Consider the following 17691-nt stretch of genomic DNA (forward strand, 5'->3'; position numbering starts at 1 on the left):
GTCCATGGAAAGGATGAAGGTTGCTTCCAACATAAGTAGATGTGAAACATTCTGACCTCGACTCAATATCTTAAGCATATCTGCATTGTAGTGGTCTGCACAGACGGGGTTGGCAAGTAAGTGCCATGCAATGGAAGAATAACAAGAAATGGCCGATGGTCCTTGAACATTCCAACATGCTCGCACTGGTTGTTCCAACTCTCAAATTATTTTCTCGAATCGCCAGAGGGACATGCTGTTTAATACGATCAGCCAACCTTTGGGTTGTCCGGCTCACGTACCGAGCTTCACATTGGCACTTGAACTCGTAAGAAATTAGAAATGTTGTTAGATAACCTGTACTCCGCTCCAGCCAATCGGAGCCAGAGATACTGATGACTGTGGGCTAACCAATGGAAGCTCAGCTTACCATTGATGTCAAAACTGATGAATCAATCAATATTGATCTTACATTAGTTTATTGTTTTGTTTTTGTTTTTCAGGGCTTAGAATTTACACAGGGATTGAAAATCACCAATGGAGAAAAGCGAACAGTGAGTGAATTATTGAATGTATATTCATGTGTTAGTTTTGATTCCATGACATTAACAAAATGATGCGTGATGAAGAAGGTATAAATAGTGGACAAAACAATGGAAACACAAAGTACATGTGCCATACAGCATACATGAAAAGTATGGGGCCGCTACATGTACAGTATGTCACTGGCCCGTGAAATATGCAAATCTCTTCCTTTCCGGCAGTCCTCTCATCGTGTACATATATAAATACTGTATATATATATATATATATATATATATGTATATATATATATATATATATATATATATATATATATATATATATATATATATATATCTTCTTCTTCTTCTTTCGGCTGCTCCCGTTAGGGGTCACCACAGCAGATCATCCTTATGATCCGCATAGTGATTTGGCACATGTTTTATGCCGGATGCCCTTCCTGATGCAACCCTGGTCTCCTCTTACGACACAGGGATATATATATATATATATATATATATATATATATATATATATATATATATATATATATATATACACACATATCTATGTAATCAGATTGCAGCTCGAGTCTGGTATTAAGAGTACAACTCAATAGACTGCAAGAAAATGGCTGGCTGCAAGAAGAGACCTTGGTGACTTTGAAAAGGGTGTAATTGTTGGTGCGCATTTGTCATATGCTTCAGTGATAAAGGCTGTATAAATTGTTGACGTGTTATTAGGAACTGTCTCAAATGTGGTCAGCCTGGGGAAAAGAAGGAAAGACCTCATCATCAGAGGGTGAAAGTGGATGGAAGCACATACTTGACAAGTTTGATGCAAGGGCATTAGTTTGGACTACCAGGTGATACAGGATAGAAATGGCAGACAAACTATGTGTAGAGCTCAACATGGGTCATGAGAATCCTGTATCCTTGAAAATGGTCAGAAGGGAACTGCACAGTCAATACAATCACGTAGACCACCAACCCAAGTAATTTGCGTGCAGCCTTTGTTGTTCTGGAGATGACGTCATGTGGGTTACACGTCGTTCAGTAGATTTCGGCAGAATTTTTAGGGGCATTCCCAAAGAGGTTTATTTTTTTAATTTTTAATTTTACAGAACGAGTATTGTGAAAAAACATTGTCAGATCAGAAATCATGATGAAAAACTCCTGTAGGACATATATATGCAATTTCAGTACTTTTGAGTGCCATGGGACCTTTAAAGTTTCAATGTACTCTGAAATTAAAGCAGAGAACAAATAAACAATTGCAGATAAAACAGAAATCATGGAATCATTTTGTTGAACCAAATTTAATATAAATTTTTGACTCAACAAAGCAGCCACCTTTTGCAGATATAACATCCAAACATACTCGTGGCATTATTTCTACAATGGAAATCAAATATTGTTCGGAAAGTTTTTCCCAACACTGTTGCAGAAGTTCTCACAAATGTGTTGCACTTGTAGGTTGCTTTGCTTTCACCCTTCTGTCCAGTTCATCCCGAACCAGCTCGATGAGGTTTATGTCTGGAGACTATGCTGGCCATTCCATGATTTGAAGACGACTGTCTTGTTATTTTCTTCTAAGGTAGTTCTAACATAGCCTGGAGGTATGTTTTGGGTCGTTATCTTGCTGTAGGATGAACCCTTGACCAACTAGGCGTAGACCAGAGGGTATTGCATGGTGCTCAAAATGCTGTGGTAGCCATTTTGGTTCAGGGTGCCAGTCACTCTGTGCAAATCGTCCACTCTGGATCCAGCACAAGAGCCCCCAGATCATCACGCTTCCTCCTCCATTTTTGACAGTTGACGTCACACACTGAGGAACCATCATTTCGCCTACTCAATGGCGTACAAAAACCATGCATGATGAACCGAAGATTTCAAATTTTAATTCATCGGTCCGTAAGACCTTCTTCCAGTTTTCAGTCATCCACTGGCGGTACTTCATGGCCAAGGCAAGCCTCTTTTTCTTATTTTGCCATCTTAGCAATGCCTTTCTTACTGCCACTCGACCTGTCAAACCTGCAGCTCGAAGTCTTTTCTTCACAGTTGAAACTGAAACTTCCTTACTTCAACCAGTGTAAAGCTGTGCTTGAAGCTGCTGTCCTTTGAGCCACCTATCATGCAAGCTGTTGACTCTCAGAAACTAGTCTTCTGATTGTGTTGTGGCTTTGGGTCTGCCAGACCTCTTCCTGTCAGAGTTTCCTCCAGTTTCCAAGTGCCTTTTGATGGTGTAGGAAACTGTACTCACTGACACCTTGGCTTCTTTGCAATTTCTCGAAAGGAAAGACCTATATTTTTAAGGGTTATCATGGTCTGTCTGTCTTCCTTTGTTAATTGTGTTTTTCTCGCCATTATGTTAGCAATACACTACTTCCTGCAGTGCAATATTGTCAAAATAATGCTTCAGAGGGTATAGCAACACATTCTGTTCCAACACTGCTTTTATACAGACTCAGGGTTTGTAAGTAATCAACAAAAGTTGGGACACCTGTAGCAATTGTTTGCATCAACTTTCAAGGCTTAATTTACTTCCATCGCTACAGAACAGCTGCATTTGCAAACCCATTACTTCTTCCCTGAAAAGGGCCTTTTTAATAACTCTGAAATTTATATTATCTTTCAGTTTTTGGAAACATAAACTTTTTTTTAACCTCTGGCAGTTTACAGCTGAGCTTTGTACCATTTCAGGTTATTCATTGGACTTGAACTGCTTAAATTTCCATAAAAACTGGAAAAATGGGGGTGTTCTAAAACTTTTGACTGGTAGTGTATAAAATATATATATATATATATATATATATATATACATATATATTGGTGCCCGAAGCCTGGTGTTGGCGCAGTGGCTAGGGCAGCGGCTTGGGATCCAAAAGGTCCTGAGTTCAAGCCCCGTTGGGCCACTGAATTAATACACCAAGGGTCGACTCAGCCTGTCATCCTTCCGAGGTCGGCGAAATGAGTACCAGTGTACTGGGCCGGTGTATACCCCAGTTAAAATAGGTGTACCATATCCCTGTGTCGTAAGAGGCGACCAGGGTTGCGTCAGGAAGGGCATCCGGCGTAAAACATGGGCCAAATCACTATGCGGATCATACGGATGATCCGCTGTGGCGACCCCGAACGGGAGCAGCCGAAAGAAGAAGAAGAAGACATATATATTGGTGCCCCCAGAATCCGAATTTAATTCGTTCCAAGAGGCTGTTCGGATTCCAAAAAGTTCGGATTCCAAAAGTATTTTCCCAATAAGAAATAATGGAAAGTGAATTAATCCGTTCCTGGACCCCAAGAAAACCCACTTTCAACTGAAATTACCCATGTTTAAGGTAAAGCAAGATGAGTAAATGACCTTTTCTGGGTCATGAATCTTTTTCCAAGCCTGTGGGATGAGCAGGAGCGTTGTCGCTTCTTACATCAGGTCTGGATGCATCTCCGGCCTATCAGTGGCCATTGGGATCCAAAACATAAACTGTTCAGCCTGGTGTTGGTATGTAATTAACCATGAAGCACCAAATGGTGTTTTATATCCCAGTACACTCTGTGGAGACACAAACGTGCCCTTTTCACAGCACGGTTCCACGGGAGAGAATCAAGAGGTGAAGCGATTGGGTGACGCAGCATGACGTCACTACCATGCTCGCGAAAAAAACGTTGAGTTCGTTGAAGCCGATTCGTCAGAAGGTTCATTTAATGAGTTCGCTTCACGCCGGGTTTTCGCGCTTTTATCGCTTCTTTATTTTTCAGAATCCTACACACGGTCGATTTCGGCAGCTCGAACATGGCAGCGAGATCAGACACACTCGTACCGCTCTCATGCTTAGCGATAAGTTCTTTCTTCAACTCAATTATCATTCTCACGGACTTCCTCTTATTCCTATTTGCTTCACTGCTCTTTTTGGGTGCCATGGTGAATGCACAAGGGTGATAATTGAAAAAAAATGAACAAATCAAGGTGAAAACACGAGGTAAAGTAGCGATCGACACACGAGAGATGCTTTCACGAGTACTTCCACCAACGAACTGAATGAACAAAGCGCGAAGATGCGGGTCGAACAGGCGGGGGAGACACGTGAACAAACATGAATGCCACGTTGTGTTCGGTTTTTGAAAATGTGTTCAGTTTTTAGGGCAAAATTTTCTAGAAAAAATTGTTCAGATTCCAATTTGTTCAAACAATGTGGCGTTCGGATTCTGGGGGCACCACGGTATATGTGTGTGTGTGTGTATATATATATATATATATATATATATATATATATATATATATATATATATATATATATATATATATATATATATATATATATATATATATATATATTTGCGGTTCTGAGAACCGCATCCCTCTGTAGCAATAGCAACCATCATACAGCGGTCCCTAGACAGTTATTCCATTAATATACATTCAGATAGTCCCTTCCCTTTTGTCTAGCGGGACAGTACGTTGTGTGGATCTCATTGCTAGGTCTGTTTACACCACTCTAACTTCATTTCTACTCTTCTTTTCTACTTATTCCTGAGGTAAATCCGAATTTGGGTCCTCGCGGAGACCAGCATGTGCAGCACGTGCCACGACTGGAGGAGGGGAATAGGAAAGCCGCGACAACACCACACGAGCATCGACAGCGCAGCTGCGAGGATACAGCGATACCCTCAAAGGAACCTCTGCCACAAGCTTGAGATGATCGTCTGACGTTTCCAATGATGTGGGATGAGATTGCTTGTTGCATTGAAAAGCCATACGAATGAATATCTCTTGAAGAGGCTGCACCGATGTTATTTTTCACAACACAGAAGCGAATGACCCAATATAGGCGAGAGCATGGCTGGCAGCTTGTTGCCAATAACTACATCGTCAGAGGCCGATAAAAGAAAAACAACAACCACGCAACGTTGTACAGGACACAAATGTGCAAGATATGGGTGGCGAGTTCTTTTCAACCCAATTCTGGATATAATTGTATCGGTATCCTCTTTTCCATCCATTTCTCCATATGATACTTACATCTATATTCTTATCATTCCAAACTCCCATCTAATTATTATATCCGATCGTTCCCCTCATTTCCTGACATAGATCGGGGTTGGCGCCGCGCACACGAAAGCAGAATCGGGCGAACGCAAGCGCTGACCACGTGGGTCATGGCAGATCTGCACATGCTGTATGGAACATGCTCGATGGCAGGCAAACCCGTTCGCAGCCGTGATACCTTATCATCGCACAGAGCAGGGCACGAATGGCGCACATCTTGTTCTGGTCTGTGCACGGGCTTATCCTAACATCTTACTGTCTGTACATGGGTTTACCCAAACACCCTACCTTCGCTTCTCGCTGGTGGCCACGTGTGTTCCTCACGGACAGCGGATGTGTTCTTGCCTCTCCGCCTGGTGAAGCCGCGATCATGCAGAGGTGTGCTGTGCAGTTCGGATCGCTCGGGCTACATGGCACATCACGGAACAGGCATTGATCAGTGTTAATTGGGGGTGCCCGGGCGGGCATGCGAGGCTGACACAACCCTTGGCCGGTCGCCGAGGCACGGTCTGGGAGATCGCTGAAAGGCAATTCATGTTGCGGAGTTCGGTGCGGGGCAATTCATATCATGGTGTTCGGAGCGAAACTATTCCGCAGCTTGGAGTTATCTTGCCGGAAGTGGAGTGGAGCCACTTGAATGTTGGTACTATGACTGGCAAAGGGCGAGAGTTGGCTGATATGATTGAGAGGAAAAAGGTAGACATACTGTGTGGAAAAGAGACCAAGTCGAAGGGGCGTAAGGGTCGGAGCATCGGAGGTGGTTTCAAATTGTTCTACCATATTGTGGATGGGAGGAGAAATGGTGTCGGGGTAATCCTGAAGGAGGATTATGTTAAGAGGGTATTGGAGGTGAGGAGAGTGTCTGACCGAGTGATGAGTGTGAAGTTGGAAATTGAAGGGATGATGATGAATGTCATCAGTGCATATGCCCCACATATGGGGTGTGAGATGGAGGAGAAAGAAGATTTCTGGAGTGAGTTAGATGAAGTGGTGGATAGTGTATCCAAGGAAGAAAGAGTGGTGATTGGAGCGGATTTCAATGGGCATGTTGGGGAAGGGAATAGAGATGATGAGGAGGTGATGGGTAGGTATGGTGTCAACGAGAGGAATGTGGAAGGGCAGATGGTGGTGGATTTTGCAAAAAGAATGGAAATGGCAGTGGTAAATACGTATTTTAAGAAGAAGGAGGAGCACAGGGTGATGTATAAGAGTGGAGGAAGAGGCACACAGGTGGACTACGTCTTAAGCAGGAGATGCAATCTGAAAGAGATTAGAGAATGTAGGGTGGTGGCAGGGGAGAGTGTAGCTCGACAGCATCAGATGGTGGTTTGTTGGATGATTTTGGTGGTGAGGTTGAGGAAGAGAGGGAGGGCTGAACCAAGGACCAAGATGGTGGAAGACTGTTGCGTGAAATTCAGTGAGGAGATGAGGCAGGTGTTGGATGGTGGTAAAGAGGTGTGGGGTGACTGGGAAACTACTGCAGAAGTGATGAGAGAGATAGCTAGGAAGGTACTTGGTGTGATATCTGGACAGAGGAAGGAAGACAAGGAGACTTGGTGATGGAATGAGGAAGTACAGGAAAGTATAAGGAGGAAGAGGTTGGTGAAAAAGAATTGGGATAGCCCGAGAGATGAAGAAAGTAGACCGGAGTTCAAGGAGTTGCGGTGCAAGGCGAAGAGAGAGGTGGCGAGGTCTAAGGAAAAGGCATATGGTGAGCTGTATGAGAAGTTGAGTACAAAGGAAGGGGAAAAGGATTTGTACCGATTGGCCAGACAGAGGGACCGAGCTGGGAAGGATGTGCTGCAGTTTAGGGTGATAAAGGATGCAGATGGAAATGTGCTTACAAGCGAGGAGAGTGTGTTGAGAAGGTGGATGGAGTACTTTGAGGAGCTAATGAATGAAGAAAATGAGAGAGAAAGAAGGTTGGAAGAGGTGGAGATAGTGAATCAGGAAGTGCAGTGGATTAGTAAGGATGAAGTGAGGACGGCTATGATGAGGATGAAGAGTGGAAAGGCAGTTGGCCCAGATGATCTACCAGTGGAGGCATGGAGATGTTTAGGAGAGATGGCAGTTGGGTTGTTAACCAGATTGTTTAACAAAATCTTGGAAAGTAAGAGGATGCCTGAAGAGTGGAGATTAAGTGTACTGTTACTGATTTTTAAGAATAAGGGTGATGTGCAGAGCTATGGTAATTATGGAGATATAAAGTTGAAAAGCCACACCGTGAAGTTTTGGGAAAGAGTAGTGGAAGTTAGGTTTAGAGGAAAGGTGATGATTTGTGAGCAGCAATATGGTTTTATGTCAGGAAAGAGCACTACAGATGCGATCTTTGCTTTGAGGGTGTTGATGGAGAAGTATAGGGAAGGCCAGAAAGAGTTGCATTGTGTGTTTGTGGATTTAGAGAAAGCTTATGATAGGGAGCCAAGATAGGTGTTGTGGTATTGTATGAAGAAGTCGGGAGTGGTAGAGAAGTATGTGAGGGTGGTGCAGGATATGTATGAGGACAGTATGACAGCGGTGAGGTGTGTGGTAGGAATGACGGACCGGTTTAAGGTGGAGTTGGGATTGCATCAAGGATCGGCTCTGAGCCCTTTCCTGTTTGCATTGGTGATGGACAGGTTGACGGATGAGATCAGACAGGAGTCTCCATGGACTATGATGTTCGCGGATGACATCGTGATCTGAAGTGAGAGTAGGGAGCAGGCTGAGGTGAGCCTCGAGCGGTGGAGGTACGCACTGGAGAGAAGGGGAATGAAAGTCAGTTGGAGTAAGACGGAGTACATGTGCGTAAATGAGAGGGAGGGTGGCGGAATGGTGCGGTTGCAAGGAGTTGAGGTGGTGAAGGTGGATGGGTTTAAATACTTGGGATCAACTGTCCAAAATAACAGAGAGTGTGGTATTGAAGTGAAGAAGAGAGTGCAGGTGGGATGGAGTGGGTGGAGAAGAGTTTTAGGAGCTATTTGTGATAGAAGGGTATTTGCAAGAGTGAAAGGGAAAGTACACAAGATGGTAGTGAGACCAGCTATGTTGCATGGTTTGTAGGCAGTGGAACTGACAAAAAGACAGGAGGCGGAGCTGGAGGTAGCAGAGTTAAAGATGCTCTGATTCTCATTGGGAGTGACGAGGATGGACAGGATTAGAAATGAGCATATTTGAGGGACAGCGCAGGTAGGACGGTTTGGAGAAAAAGTGAGAGAGGTGAGATTGAGATGGTTTGAACATGTGCACAGGAGCGATGCGGGGTATATTGGGTGGGAGAAGGATACTGAGGATGGAGCCGCCAGGTAGGATGGGAAGAGGATTGCCAAAAAGGAGGTTTATGGATGTGGTGAGGGCGGACTTGCGGGTGGTTGGTGTGACAATGGAAGATGTGGAGGATAGAGCGAAATGGAGACGGATGATCTGCTGTGGCAACCTTTAACGGGAGCTGCCAAAAGAAGGAGAAGAAGAAAAAGTAACTGAAAACTTCCACACAGGAAATACAAATCATGTCAATGCTTAATCAAAGTTACACACATATATTTCAATGCAATTTCAAATACTTCAACAACTCTTTACAAAGGCAATTTTCCTTTGATAAAGGCAACTTTACACTCACATTTTAATACACCCCCCTTTTACCAGGATTTGTGCCTTGAATCAGTCAAAATCTTGCAGTGTCTGAATGTTCAATTTAACCTTTTAGCTTGTGAAAACAAGGGTGCAGATAAATGAACCTTTTGCCGTGTGGAAACAACTGTGCAGTTGAAACCTGTCTGAAAATGAATGGGCGTGCAGAGACAAACCTTGCAGATTAGCGATCAGTTTTGAGTGTAGAGCGAGTGAGCCCTGCGGGAATGATCATGCAGAGTGGTATCTCACCGCTTCTCCAGCCGAACCGCGAAAAGGCACGAGGTGGAGGGAACGACCTTGGTGCTCTGCTGCCAAGGGAAGCTGCTGGCGTGCTTTGTTGTTAATTCCAGCAGGAGTGACGCCGTACACAAGCCAAATGTAAGTTATCAATAACTTGGTCAGTGGTCACCGGGTGCGCAATGAAAAAGCTCATGATACTATCACTGCCTGTCTCCCACTGTGCGCCCAGAACTCCACCATTCCAAGGCTCCATACACTGCTGGAACTGGATCTCTGGTTCACCTCCAAGATCACCTCCATGTTGCATCTGCTTTTCCTTCTCCCGAACTCTCGTTGCTTCACCTTTTTATGGCATTAGTGCAAGATCAATCTTGAAGCAAGGCGACACTCTGTCTGATTCCACAGAATGACCACAGTTTAGCCACTGGTTTAGAGCATCGTTTTCCAAAACAAAATCTTTCACCTAGATCGTTCACATGACGATACAAGTGTAATGTCCCTATCGACCAAAACATGCAGCCTCAACACCAGTCATCTTCAAAGTTCTATTGACAATCCATCTCAGTGTCACGATGTCAATGACGTATGCCGATGTCTGTGCTCGAATCCTTTCTCCCACATTTATATCTCATTTAATTAATTCACTGTAACTCAAGTTGCCTTTGTCCCCGAATTACGAATCATGTCTTTAACACAAAATTTAACGTTTCCAATCATATCAGATTTCTATATGATTTACTAATCCGTAACAATATATATATATATATATATATATATATATATATATATATATATATATATATATATATATATATATATATATATATATATATATATATATACACACACACACACACACACACACACACACACACACACACACACACACACACACACACACACACACACACACACACACACACACACACACACACACACACACACACACACACACACACACACACACACACACACTCAGAGATAAGATATGGTAAACTAAATATATTTGTTGCTTTTTCTGGTGAATATGCTAAAATGGCATAACATTTTGCCTGCAGACTGTAACCTCTCTCCAACAAAAATTGCTGCGACTTGAGTTGTGTTGCAAAGAAAAAGAATCGACCATTCGGTAAGTATCTTTTTCCATGACCAGAAAAACCACTGAACATTGGAAAATTATAAATAAAACAATACAGTATACTTATTATCAGGAAAACAATTATCCCTGCTCTTATCCTTAAGGCCATTAACACTGTTTGTGATGTTCCATGTTTGTTCACTCTGTTTCAACTAATTTGAGTTTTTCATTCATAACTGTGGCGAACCTAACTGTTCGCTTGTCATCCTCTTAATCACCACTTTAATATTGCTGTTGCAAACTTATCACAATGAAATATTTAACAGTGAAAATTTAGCCAGGACTGGTGTTTAGCTTCACTAGAAGCACCCACTCCCTATGGGAGCAGTCAAGGGGGTCATGTTATTATATTTATGCCTATTTTACTCCAAGGGGTCCCTGGATTACACACGCAAAAATGGTTGCAATTGGTTCAGCCATTTTTGCGGTACCTGGGAACAGACAGATAGACAGACAGACGGTGAATTATAGTAAGATAAATGGAATTATTTTGCTGTTGCCGAATGACATCATTACTGTTACCTGCAATCATTCATTTGTGATTTTTTACTGATAAAATCTGAATGCTAACCCTTGCACAAATCTTATTTTGCTCAACCTATCCTCAATTGCAATATTTCTATTTTGTTTTTTAAACCTGATGCTGGTTGCAAAGTGAGTAAAATAGCATTAAGATAAGAGTAAGAGCTTGGCCCCACCAACTGATTTCCTTCAACATGACACTTCAACATGAGGGTGAGCTGATTCAGTTATGGCAGAAAAAAACCGGCTTTGTATGATTTTACGTCAAAAAGGCTATTCTCATCGTATTTATAAAAATATGGGAAGGGAAAATGATGGTATGTCTGCTGCCTCCAATTCCTGGCATAAACTTTTGAAAGCCCCATGCTGTTCATGCCACAGAAGCCATGGCTGGATCCACAGCTTCGCCTTATTACTCTGACGTCGTCGTTGCTTCCCTCCGAAACGCAGTACATTGATCCTGTGCCTACAAATATAGTTTTTAGTAATCAGGTGATAAATGATCATGGGTGACTGCTGAAAACAAGTCTTCAAAATTATGTTCCGTTAGGTTTAATGAATGAGAATATTTCTCGTCAACTTGAAGTATCAACTCTGTCTGCAGAAAATAGGATAAAGCTGCAGAGGTAAGAGATAGGGACTGACAGCAGCTGTAGGAAACCATGAAAAAAACCCAACAAAAATCAACAACAACTGAACGGGCAATCTGAAGAACGCAAACCTTCACCAGGCTGAACAGTTTACATTTTGTATTCCAGTGATCGGTAGGATCTGCATCTGTACCTGAACCAAAATCGAACCAGCTTGTTCTTGTCACATAAACAACTCATCAACCTCGTTTTGTCATATCTTTTTGACAACTTTTTGAAATCTATATATTACTAAAACTCTCATCTTGTATGTATGTATGTATGTATGTATGTATGTTCCCGAAATACAGCCAAAACGGTACACAATAGCGCAAAAATTTTAGGCTCACCTTACTCACCATTCTCCTGTGGGTGCAGTATCAAGTTTCAGTCAAATTGGGCAACGAAAAATTATTAAAATATCAATTCCCGATTCCGTCAAGTACTCTTCGGGATTATTTGATCAATGCAAACAATCTCAGCAGTATAGTTTGCTGGAGCTATCTTTTTTTTTTTTCTTGAAATGATTTATTTTATAAATCTCAAACATTTAGTCAAGACAAAGAACGATTTATTTTTAAGCATAAAATAAACATCGCCATTTTGATCTAATACTTCCGTGTTCATTAATAAAGAAAATTGTGTTTAGAAGATTTAATACACACAATAATTTCTTCGGCTTTCTTTTCTCCATTTTGTCTTCTTCACGTTGACGCGCAATATCAAGTTTCGTTCAAATCGGGCAAAGAAAAAAATTATTAAAAAATCAATTCCCGATTCAGTCAAGTACTCTTCGGGAGTATTTGATCAATGCAAACAACCTCAGTGGTACAGTTCACTGGAGCTATCTTTTTTTTTTTTGAAATGTTTTTTTTATCAACCACTGTCACAATGGGAACCCAACAGGTTCAAGGGTTGTCTACTAATACATAATGCTTGCTATATATCGTTTTGGCCCCATCTCTCAATGTTGAAGGATAACAATAAAAAATTTAATCTCGTATCCACATCCGGATTAGGATCCGGATCTTCACCGAAATTTAATCGATTAATCCTTGTCACTCACCCAACCTGTCCACCAAGAATCGTCCGTATCCGTCCACAACTTTTTGAGATATAGTGTTATGTATCATTTTTGGCCATATCTCAATGGTGAAAGATCACTTTGAAAATTCTGGTATCCAGATCTGGATCCAGATCTTCACCAAAATCTAAAGAATTTGTCCTTGTCACACATCCAACTTGTCCACAAAATTTCGGCCAAATCCATCTGCAACTTTTTGAGATATCCTGCTGACAGACAGACAAACAAACAAACAAGCCGGTAGGCAGCGATGGGTCGCCGGGCATGGAAACGATAAGATATAGAGCGAAATGGATGTCATATAGCAGATAGGGAATCAGCTTAAGATTATGCATATCAAATGTCATTCAGTTCCATCGACTGATAACTACTCGGTATCCATTTTAATGAAAAGTACCGAAAATGCAGTTTGAAATCAGAAATCCCCAAAGTTCGAGGGGGTGCTGTGGGTGAACAAATATCTAAATCGAAAATCTGGCTTGATTGTTTGTGCACAATGTATTCCAGACGATTAGTGTGAATTTTCATGACCATACGATCATGACCCTAGGAGGAGTAGCATTTGGCGCGAAGGCACCTCCAGCTCTCGCATATTATCGATTTTTGCACTAATTGACCTTTGACCCCTGACCTAAGCGAAATCGGTCAATATGTCCTGAGGCAAAGTTGTAGTACTCATTGAATACCATGAACCTGTAAAGTTTCATTCGTATCGATGCACTCACCTGGTCGCTAGGGGGCCTTCAATTTTCGCCAATTTTCATGCATACCCTAATTGTAGGGGGTGCTGCGGGTAAAGTATTCCATATATCACAAAAACCGGAATTTATTTGATAGAGCATCACCTGTAGATCATGCGTGCCAAATTTCATAACCATACGTGGGATAATGGCTTTCAGAATTGATGTCGCGTGAACGGTACCGATTTTGAAGGTTTTTCGGTTGTTGCTATGGAAGCAAAGCGTCCTTAGCAACCATCACAATTTCCAAAGCACAAGGTCATAAGATGTGCCTACCACCCGAGTTTGGTCAAAATCCACCCACGTTTACTACCAATTATGCTGATGACAAACGAACAACCATCCAAACAAAGAGAGAATTACTGACAATAAGGGTCACCTATTTCGGCGACCCAACAGACAGATAGACAGAGGTGAAAAGATAACCCCCATCCACCTTTGGTTGTGGAAGTAACAACATCAGCATTCAGGGAATCATCCTATATATAAGGGTGTGTGTGTGTGTGTGTGTGTGTGTGTGTGTGTGTGTGTGTGTGTGTGTGTGTGTGTGTGTGTGTGTGTGTGTGTGTGTGTGTGTGTGTGTGTGTGTGTGTGTGTGTGTGTGTGTGTGTGTGTGTGTGTGTGTGCGCGCGCATGCGCGTGCGTACGCGTCATATGTGAGTTTCAAAAGATGGAACCGAGATCTCGAAGTATCCCCTTCCATTTCAGTAATGTATCATGATTCATGGACCAAGCTGTGAAGTTTTCTTGTTCCCAAAGTTTTGTTCCAAGGGCTCTTTCGAAAATGGTCAGCAAGCCCTGGGCAGCTTCAAAGTGTAGTTTGTTTGTAGTAACATTTCCAGGGATGATTTTTAATATCTCTGTGAGATTATTTGTTTTTTCACTCCCTTTGCTCTAATGATCACTGGTACAATTTCGGTGCTCTTCAGCTTCCAATATATTTTCACTTAATTTTTGATTGCTTGGTATTTGGTCATTCTCTTAATTTCTGCATGATTTAGGCCAAAATTGCTATGTAAAGAAACCTTAATGAGCAATGCCGGCTTATCTTTTTTGGACCTAAATGCTAAAGTCGGCCATCAGCCGTAAGCTGTATCATGCAGTTTCGTTCCACTCATCGAGGGGGGGGGGGGGGTAGACAAAACCTTGATAATATGATAGTAATATCCAAATACATACGTATAAAAAAGTTCTCCACTCAAATAGCTGCAGTTATTGTGTATTTTCATCTGGAAAATCGATGCATTCCCCACGCTCTCTCATTTGAATTTTTCCACTCAGATCACGTGTGGGCTATGTGATGCCTCGACAGCCAATAGATCGGCTGACATCATATGCAAATTACGTCAGACTGTCATGTGACCAGCTAAGTTGTCCAAGATGGCAGCTTCCTGCAGGGAGGAAATCACCGGCAGCTGATCGGCGATTTATCGGTAATTTTTGATGAATATGGCCAGTGAGGATGCTCCCCAGTGTATTATTGACCAGGACAATGTAGCGAACGAACAAGTCAAACGTTTTACGTCTGTAAGATGGGATAAATGGAGAGAAAGTGTCAACAAATGGCTCGTCTTAGACGGTCACGAACGACGTTTAGCCGAGAGTGCAAGAGTGTATATTGAGTGTGAAGAAATCCCTCGTCATCTGGGCTATCACAACACTTGCTACCGTCGCTTCATCGATGCAAAAATAATATGTGGGGCTGAGAAACGTTGTTCACAAACCATGCATGATGACTCTGCGATTGTTGATGATTGCATGTATGAACCATCGCCAAAAAAACTGCACATGCATGCCCTACGAGCAAATTACCAGGTGGCAATCCATCAGCGATCTATTTGCCAGTGGATAAATGCCCCTTCTCCTGTAGGATATGGCTGGCAAATGGTTGATGGTAAACTCGGCATCACATGGATGCGACTGAATCCAGGGCCAGATATTCTCTTACAAGTAAGCCATTGTTCTTGTAATGTTTCGAAGTGTGCAGGGTTCAGGTGCTCTTGTCAAAAAAACAATGTACCATGAACAGATATGTGTAAATGTACCAACTGTGAAAATGCCAACACCGAAAACACTGATGATACTGATGTTTCTGATGATGACGTAGAAGAGGTTGCTTAGATAAACCTTGATGCAAATTGACCTTTGTCATCCAAGTGATGCCTATATATGAAAATAGATACTATCGTGTCTGGTCAGCTCAGAGAATTCCTAGCCTACCACCTTGTGATGACGAATAATTATTGATGACGGATAATTATGTATATATCTGGTTTGATCTTGCAAATATAGTTCTATTTAGTTCCGATTCACAATGCAACGGAACTGCAGTATACATCCTTTGGCTAGCAACTTACCTGCAACTCCCACGAAAAGTCAAAATTAGGTTACCCCGCTTTCACTATTATAGTAGTCGGGGCCGTCTAGGGGCTGATGCGGTGACGGGTAAGGAGGCTGGGTCCCCACCCCGTGAGGTCTGGAATGTCCTCAACACTAGAGCCGAACTACATGGGTGTAAAATATATAAATATAATTGAATCAACTCTCCGCGACACAGGATACCGCCCGTGCCCCGTTACATCGACTCAACCCTGTGGGGCTGGCCCAAGGCCACCCTGACAATGGCGAGACGAGGGTTGCTCTTCCCAGACGAAGACGCCACACGACTAGCGATGCGGCAAAGTCGATCCTCGTGCTGACTGGGTGCGCCTCAAGTGTCGATCAGCGCCGGTTCGACTGCCCAGTTGTCTGCTCCGCCGGCCATATGTATGTAATGTCTGGCCGTGGCTGAACGGCTATATATAAAGCTGTCCGAGGCAGGGTCAATGGCGTTCATTCGATGGGCCGATGCGCTGGCGTTGCAAAATGGTTAGTCCTCCCGCGCCGGCACTCCGGGTACAATCGGCCCATGATCGAAGTTAGTTCTCCCGCGCCGGCACTCTCGGCTAAACATCGTTAGTGACCGTCTGAAACGAGCCATTTGTTGACACTTTCTCTCCATTTATCCCATCTTAAAGACGTAAAACGTTTGACTTGTTCGTTCGCTACATTGTCCTGGTCAATAATACACTGGGGAGCATCCTCACTGGCCATATTCATCAAAAATTACCGGTAAATCGCCGATCAGCTGCCGGTGATTTCCTCCTTGCAGGAAGCTGCCATTTTGGACAACTTAGCTGGTCACATGACAGTCTGACATAATTTGCATGTGATGTCAGCCGATCTATTGGCTGTTGAGGCGTCACATGGCCTACACGTGATGCGAGTGGAGAAAAATCAAATGAGAGGGTGCGGGGAATGCATCGATTTTCAAGATGAAAATACACAATAACTGCAGCTATTTGAGTGGAGAACTTTTTGATACATATGTATTTGGATATATACTATCATATTATCAAGGTTTTGTCTACCCCCTCCCCCCCCCTCCCCCCCCCCTCCCCCGATGAGTGGAACGAAACTTGATTTTCAGGCACTTCCTGAGCCATGGCTGATGGCCTAAAGTGCCTTCAGAAAGTATTCGCACCCCTTGACTTTTGTCACATTTTGTTCTTACAGCCTGAATTTAAAATGGATTAAATTTAATTTCTTTTTTCACCGATCCACACATAATACCCAATAATGACAAAGCATAGACTCCTATAGAGAAGGACTGGAACCTCCCATGATCGGGGTTTGTAACTTGAGTCTGAAGGATTAACTTGAGTCTGGGGCTAAAATGACTTCTAGAAGGGCGAGACACACGATCTTGGGATCCATATAGGGGTTTTTGAGGACGGCGAATTCAATAGTGTCATTTTCAACACCACCTGAGGTCATCTTCAAGGTCAAAAGGTCATATTTCAAGGTCAAATTACTGAATTTTGGTATTTTTTGCCCGTTTTTGTGTCTAACTCATAAACGGTGAGAGATGGCTGATTGTATTAAGATGCAAGTGTGTAGAGCTGTCAAACTTTGATATTTATTGTCATATATCGTATTACATAAACATTATATGCATGTCACAACACTGTCTATGTCTATCACAAGTTGGAGAGCTTTTCTTGCCTCCTGAGGCATCCCAAAGCTTTTTCTTTGTCACTTACATTGAGGACATGAGCTTTCAATAGAATGTTAGCTAAAGTAGTATATGCAGCATTACTACTAGCTGAAGGTGCATCTACAGAGGATAACAGCTCAGCAAAA

The 17691-nt window shown here is 42.6% G+C and overlaps 1 protein-coding gene across 1 annotated transcript in view; it reads left to right on the forward strand.

Moving 5' to 3' along the window:
• The window catches only part of IQCE (IQ motif containing E), a 152384-nt gene that overhangs the window by 22721 nt on the left and 111972 nt on the right, over positions 1 to 17691 (forward strand). The window contains exons 4-5 of the mRNA XM_085887038.1: positions 483 to 533; positions 10455 to 10525. Of these exons, the coding sequence (XP_085743164.1) occupies positions 483 to 533; positions 10455 to 10525 (122 nt within the window). The remainder of the gene's footprint in view (positions 1 to 482; positions 534 to 10454; positions 10526 to 17691) is intronic.

The sequence above is a fragment of the Eptatretus burgeri genome, chromosome 6, assembly GCF_056783735.1.
Source record: "Eptatretus burgeri isolate ZD-2024b chromosome 6, Ebu_testis_v1, whole genome shotgun sequence".
Lineage (NCBI taxonomy): Eukaryota > Metazoa > Chordata > Myxini > Myxiniformes > Myxinidae > Eptatretus > Eptatretus burgeri.